The 7500-nt window shown below is 41.5% G+C and overlaps 1 protein-coding gene across 1 annotated transcript in view; it reads right to left on the bottom strand.

Annotated features, from left to right (window-relative positions):
• The window catches only part of LOC138006848 (phospholipase DDHD2-like), a 53431-nt gene that overhangs the window by 36601 nt on the left and 9330 nt on the right, over positions 1 to 7500 (bottom strand). Inside the window, exons 6-10 of the mRNA XM_068853445.1 lie at positions 6562 to 6664; positions 6343 to 6448; positions 5687 to 5721; positions 5052 to 5101; positions 3165 to 3354 (exon numbers count right to left, since the gene is read on the bottom strand). Coding sequence (XP_068709546.1) covers positions 3165 to 3354; positions 5052 to 5101; positions 5687 to 5721; positions 6343 to 6448; positions 6562 to 6664 — 484 coding nt within the window. The remainder of the gene's footprint in view (positions 1 to 3164; positions 3355 to 5051; positions 5102 to 5686; positions 5722 to 6342; positions 6449 to 6561; positions 6665 to 7500) is intronic.

The following is a 7500-nucleotide window of genomic DNA, read 5'->3' as shown; positions in this document are numbered from 1 at the left end:
CTGCAACGAGTGCTATTTTCTTGACACGATCTCATGAAAAATGTAAATGTAACCGTAAAATTCACAATTGATCACTACTTAATTCGCGAGTCACGCTTTAAGAACGAGAAATACTGTTTTGAATAAATTACATACTTCAACTTGAATTTATTAGTTTCTGCGCACCGCGTAGCAAGAAGCTACGCAGAACTTTATTCGAGTGGCAGGGTACGTGGGGCTTTCGTCGGTACCATTTACACAAACGTCACAAATTTTTAAAATGATTTTCCTCAACTGCAAAGCTTTTCCGGCGTCGGAAAAAAACAAAACTTTCCTCCGCACAACTGACATTTATTCAAAACAGCACATGAGCTTGCTAAAACCAAACCTTCACTAAGTGCCCCGCGAAATAAGCCTATCGGAGCGTAGATTGCATTGCCGCAACCTTTTTTTAGTAGCCAATGAAAAATGGTGTACTGTCCAACTTTACCAGATCTCACATTTCCAGTGACAGAGTGAGATCTGGGTACGAGATTAGCATGGAGTTTGCTTTTGATCAAACATTGCGACCAACAATTCTGCTCGACGCAACAATGTTGCAATGTTGTGCCGCTCTTCCAACAAAGTTGTGTCCTGAATCGAGACACGTTCGCGCAGCTAGCCAATCACTAATCGCTATTGGCAGAAAATTATCAACAGCCAGAAACCTTGATCAGCGAGTATGGAGCAAGGCCATGTCTTTGGAACATTTTTAGTCCCCTTAATCACTATCGCTCTGTTTGGAGATTTTTGGATCAATAGCGTTTACAATTTCTGCAAATTGATCCGAGCTCACTCTCATCATCTCCTACGCGCGGACGTATCTTGCAGTGAACATACCCTTTTCTGCACGTTCTCTTAACCATTTTTGGTTTTACTCGTTTGAATCCATCATTTCCGTCCTCAAGCAGCTCCAGTTTTAGCGCCATACTTATAAATTTAGCGCCAACTTGAACTTGAATGTTTCATCAAGCAATGTTGGATAGTGTTTTGCCACTACCTCAACATTTACATCCAACAATGTTGCATGTGGAATCCAACTTTGTTCGATAGTTTGGCCAGGGCTTTACTCCACTGTCTAGAGACCGTTCCGTCAAAACCAGATTACATAGGCTGATTCAGTGTTTAATTCAATTCCAGTAAAACAACTTGCAAATAAGATTTTTTCACCAAAGCTATTTGCCATTCATTTGTTGCGTACTTCATGCGAAATTGGCTAAGGAACCATCTGGGTTCATTTTGAATCATGGGTCAAAGTTGAAAGCCGTTGACCAAGTTACTTCCAAGGAATATTGGAAGTCAACGATGGGTCGAACTTGGTAAATGGGGTTGCATTGGGATAACTTCGAGTTTACTTCGAGTACAAATCATCCTAAGAGAAGTGAAAAAAGCTGATATATCCAATCTCGACCCAGTATCGCTGTGTACTGGGTGTTGTTCCCACTTTCCAACCGAAAAGTGACTTCGGGGAAAGAACATCTCCAAAGATAATTAACAAGATACAGTCTGTGGACCCAAGCAGCAACAAACTCAACCCAGCATGAATAAGCTGGTTACTGAAAGAGACACTTCTTTGACCAATATAGGGAAGATATCAGTTCACAAACATTGTTTTTGTTATTCAAGTGTGTCAACCACATAGCCTGCATGACAGACGCTTTATGAGCCAAGCGGGGCGAACGCGATACTTCGCGCGGAGCGCGACACGTCTCGCACTTCGCACTCGTGTCGCGCTCCGCGCGAAATATCGCGTTCGCCCAGCTTGGCTCACAAAGCGCCGTCATGCAGGCTACAACCACAGGAACAAAAGACCCTTTGTTCCGATAGCCAGTGAGGCTCAGGTTGGCACATTAATGACAATGGATGACGTCAACGATATCTTCTCTATACGTAGCATTGCCAAGGGTGGAAAGACGTCGCTCGAGCAAGCTGCAACTGATTACGGGTTTCCTCTCAATAACTGGAAACATGATAAACTGTTTCCTCCAATGCATATCTACGGTGGTACAATTAACTGTAAAGCCCAACTAGGAAAGACGGAACTCAGGCAGAACCGTCAACTCAAACGAGGTTCGTATGGCTTTTTTTCCAAGAATATAAAAAGGATGCTTTCTTCTATGTTAGGACTCGGATTCTTTCACACTAACGCAACGCAACGCAACGCAACGTGACCAACCCAAAAATAACAGCGTAAGATTGAATCCTTGTCTTGCACCCGACGTCATGGTCATGACGTCATAACTGAACAATCACGAAAAAGTCATTTCGGAATTGGGCTCTATTATTATGCAAAACGCGAGCGGCATTTTGCTTTTGTTTTGCATACCAATATGGCCGCCTAATCACGTGAATGCAAGCCATGAATACGTCAAATTCGGAAACTTGCATTTATCATTGACAGCTCGATTGCTTTTAGTTGATTTAGTTCATGTTGTTTTTACGCATAAGGTGTTTGAAGAAAACGGCAGGTGAAATAATGACGTGTTTATGTTAAGCATAGGATAACAAATGCCTTGCAACTCCAATATCAAAAACGACGTATTCATTAGAGCGGTTTTCAATTGAGTGTCGAAAGTAATTAGCGAATTGCTTTGGTTTTGCATTACTTCACTCTCGCGCCATTTTTTCAACCTATCAGAAGTGAAACCAAAACCAATCGTGGCTCGCGCGTGCACATTTTCCCGCGCTTTGTGTCGGCTACGTGTAATTACTTCGACTTTTGATTGGTTTACTGGATTGTCTCCCTCCTTTTTGATTGGCCAAAGTAATTACTATGGTTTTGGTTTAACGACACTCGATTGAAACTCGCTCTATGTAGAAAGTAATAGATTGCAATAGAACGAACGTGTAGCGTGATTGTGTGAAGGCGTATTGGGAATAACGACAACCCTAGGAAATTGAGTGCTGAGGGTGGAAATTTCCAAACAACTCGTTCTTAATTACTGTGTTGTCCTAACAAAAGCTTCTATCGACTAAAACGTTACCGAGTTTTTGGTAGTCTTTATTTTACCACGATTAAAATTCCTTCAGGTAAAAAAATGCCAAAAAATAAATCAGTTTGCCCATGTTGTTTACGTTTACGCTTGTGTCGCTAGTGAAAGCCAGCACCAAAACTGCGGAAAACGGAACAATGACGGCCAACTTACAAAAGTCTCCATATCCATTTCTTCCGATTCAAACAGATCGACATATTCCGGTAGACCCAGCTGCGCAAGCGCGTCCCCGAGAGCTGGATAACCCTCGTCTTTCTCATCATCTGATTCTTTATCCGATTCTGGAGCTGTCTCGTTGCTATGGGATGGGGCATTATCAGTAGCATCTTCCCCAAGTACTTCGCTACAAAAAATTAAGGAAATCAAACATGGGCGACGTATTCCTGCAAAAATCTCCGAGCCCTGTTCGCAGTCGCCTGCAGGGAATACGACTGAATCTTGACAGAACGTAACAACCGAACTGCAGATTTGGCTACGAGGAAAAGCTGCCAGTTGCAAACAGTGCACCGCGAAACTCTAACCCCTCCTTGCTTATCAGGGTATGCATATGAAGGCCTTAAGAAGAATTGTTTAACTATGGATTGTTTAGACACGCAAAGTGAATTTGAAAAGTGCTTACATTCTTTCAAATCCGTATTGCTACCCAACATAGCGTATCACTTTTATGCCCAAAGAAGATAACCTGTGCTTGCTAATAAGAGGTGTGTGCTGAGTCCCTTTTAGGACAGTCCCATAGAAATACAGAAATCCCAAAGTATTTTGATCTCGGTCTTTCGTAATAAGGGTGTAGGCCTAAGTATGGCTCAGCTTCCATGTGGCGTTTACTGCGGTCACCCCCCTAAGGATAGACCCTTTTACACAGAGGGGGAGAGATAAAATATTCCTTTCAGCCAGGCTAGTGTCTCTTCGATGGCCAAAATCTCAACGAACCTATAAATGCGGCAAATAGGTCTAATCAAGATAAGTAAAACAACTCGGTCGCCATATATAAAAGTGGTCTTTAAAGGCCTTTCGTGATCTTTTGAGCACTTGGTGATGAAAAAAATGGCACAACAAAAGTATACAACGAAAACAATGGAGCCTGCCTCTTTCTCAGGGGCTTCGTTTCGCATTTTGTTCGCGAGTGGGTGGTGACGAGCGCGAACCGCGAGGAACCACGGGAAGGAGAAAGAAGAGAGGCCCGCGTTCTCCTTCCCACCCTCCCTTGCGAGCACATTTACTTCCCGAGAGAGACGTCCGGGAACGGAGCAGCAATGGAGACAACAAAGCATCCTATACCGCCCCAATGAAATTAGAGGTTGCAGAGAGCTGCGTGTTATCTGAAATTCTTCCGCCAGCACCAGTGTATAGGGAGTTTAAGAAACGACGACGACTACGGCAACGACAACGGCCCAAAGCAAGAATACGATTGGTTAGAAAAGAAAAAAATCGTGCTGCACGTGCGGCACGGACTTTATCTCATATTCTTGCGGTACTCTGCCTGAAAACGACTTGAAACAACCAAATTTGAGGTTTTGACGACCACGTGAGATTTGAAACAAACTTTTCCCACATTGTACGACGTGAACGATAGCGAATAATCACTTAATTAAGACTTGCGATAATGCAAAATTATATTTTGAAGTGAATTTGCTGTCGACTTCATTGTCGTAGATCTTAAACTCCCTAATATTTCTTCAAACCATGTCTTAAACGCATCGAAGATTTGACTGACAGCCAGACGTGTTAGGTGCTTTGTTTTCAAGGAGGGCTCAAAGATAATATTGGACAATTTTATCAGCTATATCACCTTGGCCTCATCGGCTGAAGAACAACTGGGTGGGGGGAAAATTAGTACAAACAATCCGGACTGGAAATCTATGTATATTGGGCTCTTCCTCGGTGTGAAACTCACGGATGACGTAACACAATGAAAACAAAAGAGCAAAAAAAAACATCGAAAAATAACCTAACGTTACCACGAGCTAACAAAACAAAGAAAAGGTTTCACAGGTTTTTACACCGAGGGAAACCCGTACATTGGCACTCGACCATGCTTACCTCACATAGTCCAGGTTAGAGTGCTTGGCTACGGGGTTTCTGCGGACTTGCTGGATATCGACGTTTGAAAAAAAATACAAACGAAACATAGTCAGAAAACTGATAGTTTTTAACACTTACGAAAACGAGGGGCTTGAAAGTTGTGACAAATCGACCGAATGCATAAATGGAGGCCAAAAATGTATTATTTTGTTTATGTGCTAATTAGACTCACTAGCCTCGCTCTCAAGTAACATCTCTTTTGTATTTTGTACATGCAAACGAGGTTAGTGAGGCTAATTAGCACATAAACAAAAGAATATTTTTTTGGCCGCCATTTATGCATTCCGTCTATAGCCAGTTTTTTACTTTCGTGATCCTGAAGGCCAATCCAATATTCGCTTCAACTGCTTCATAATGACACGCATAAGGTGTCTCTCAACGGTTATCATCGACTCAACATCAAATATGTCACAAAGTTGGCAAATAAATGTCGCAAAGCGTCCCCCAACTATACTTCTCAAGGTTACTCACAATTTGACCCAAACACTCAACTTACCAATCTCGTATCTAGAGTCCTCGGGCTTTTTGTTCAGCGGGCGCTCACCCGCTGACCAAAAAGCCCGAGGACTCTGGGTACGAGATTGTAAACTTACCTGATGCTGAAGAATGTCAAATAAGATGCTTGAGCCTAAAAATACAGATCAAATAGCCTTATGAACTTACTTAAGTTCTCAACGAAAAAGAAATTGAAAACGACTAATATATTTTTTTTTAATGGGTTAAATACACCTTTAAAAGATGCTCCTTCCGACAAACAAACATTGTTATGAAGTGGATGAAAAAACTAATGCTAACATTAGCTCCCACGAACCTATAGCTTAGTTTTAGAGCATCTGAACGAGTAATCGCAAGGTCGTCGACTCCTGCAAAGGAGCATTCGGGTTTTTCCGAGTATCCCCGAGCGACCAACGAAAAAATCCGATCTCTTAAAAGATTTTGCAAAAGGGGCTATCAAACTATGGCGCGTTTTTAGTGCCAAAATTCAAACATGCAATTCAAACCCTCAATTTGGCGACTACAACCTTAAGTTCTTCCATTCAAACCATGCATGCCATTCAAGCTTTCAATTAGACAATTCAAATATTCAATTGAATTGAAAGTTTGAATTAACGAAACGAATGTTTGAATTGTGTGAATTTCCAAACTGAAGGTTTGAATAACTAAATTGGATGTTTGAATTGCCGAATACCTATTTGAATTTTGACACTAAAAACGCGCCATATAAAACAAAGGGTCGAGTTTTCGTTACCTAAACTGTGTCCACAAACTGAACATTTGCCACTAAACATGGGATTCCTTTTCTGGAATATTTCCAACAGTCGCTTGATTTCTTCACCAACAGTGTCCACAATGTTCTTTCCAAAGAAAAACACGAAAAAAGCAAATATTTAGCAAGAGTTTCTTCAAGGCGATTGATCAGTACAGTGTTTTATGTTCAACGACCATCAATCAGGGGTCTGGAACTCACTTTGCAATAAGTAGGACTTGTGTAAAACAGAATGTCAACAAGAGTGCTGTTTGTGAACTCTCGCAAGCGCCGTATACTTCCCAAAGAGATGGATTGAAGACGTCTGCAAAGCAAAAATTGGTTTATGAAGGTAAACTGTCGCGAGTAAAGCATCCAATAATATGCACCTGAGCGACTGAAACTCTGACCTATGTAATAAAGTACCACTAAAAAGTAATGTCGGGATGGCGCAGTGGTGAGAGCACTCGCCTCCCACCAATGTGGCCTAGGTTCGATTCCCAGACTTGGCGTCATAATGTGGGATGAGTTTGTTGGTTCTCTACTCTGCACTAAGAGGTTTTTCTCCAAGTACTCCTGTTTTCCCTTCTCCTCAAAAACCAAAATTTGATTTGATTTGCGTTGATTTGTTAATTTCAATTTACATTGTCCCCAATTAGTGCTCCAGCACTAGAAGATTAGACAATTAAATATTTTGAAGTTCTTGTTTTTCTTTCCTTTCCCAAAACTTTTCGGGCCCTTTTCGGGTGTCAAAATCCCTCTGAACGGTAGAATTTTAAGCCATCAAAATTCACAATTACCTTGATTTTTGTGATTTTGAAAATGTCAAAAAGAAAAACTTGTCAAAACCAGCTAGTGACAGTTTAGTAAATGGCGTCTTGGGCCCGAAAAGTTTTCGGGAGGTTCGAGAAACGGGCCCCAAAAGGGGAAACTTAAATTCTTGGCATAAACTAAAAACTATGCAATACGCAAAATCAATCAATTTCGCGTACGAATTTCTCCTCTGCAGCTGCATGAGTTTGTGGATTAAACAGCTGGTTTTGGCTTCACGTTTGGCATCTTTTGGCATATTTTGAAAGTTTGACAGTTGACTGTAAAAGTTGAGATTCTGCAAAATTACGAAAAGCACAGTAATCCTTGGCATAAATTACCTTCAACCCT

This window comes from Montipora foliosa, chromosome 6 (assembly GCF_036669935.1).
Source record: "Montipora foliosa isolate CH-2021 chromosome 6, ASM3666993v2, whole genome shotgun sequence".
Classification (NCBI taxonomy): Eukaryota; Metazoa; Cnidaria; class Anthozoa; order Scleractinia; family Acroporidae; genus Montipora; species Montipora foliosa.
The sequence above is the reverse complement of the archived record's forward strand: the minus strand, read 5'-3'. Positions and strand labels throughout refer to the sequence as shown.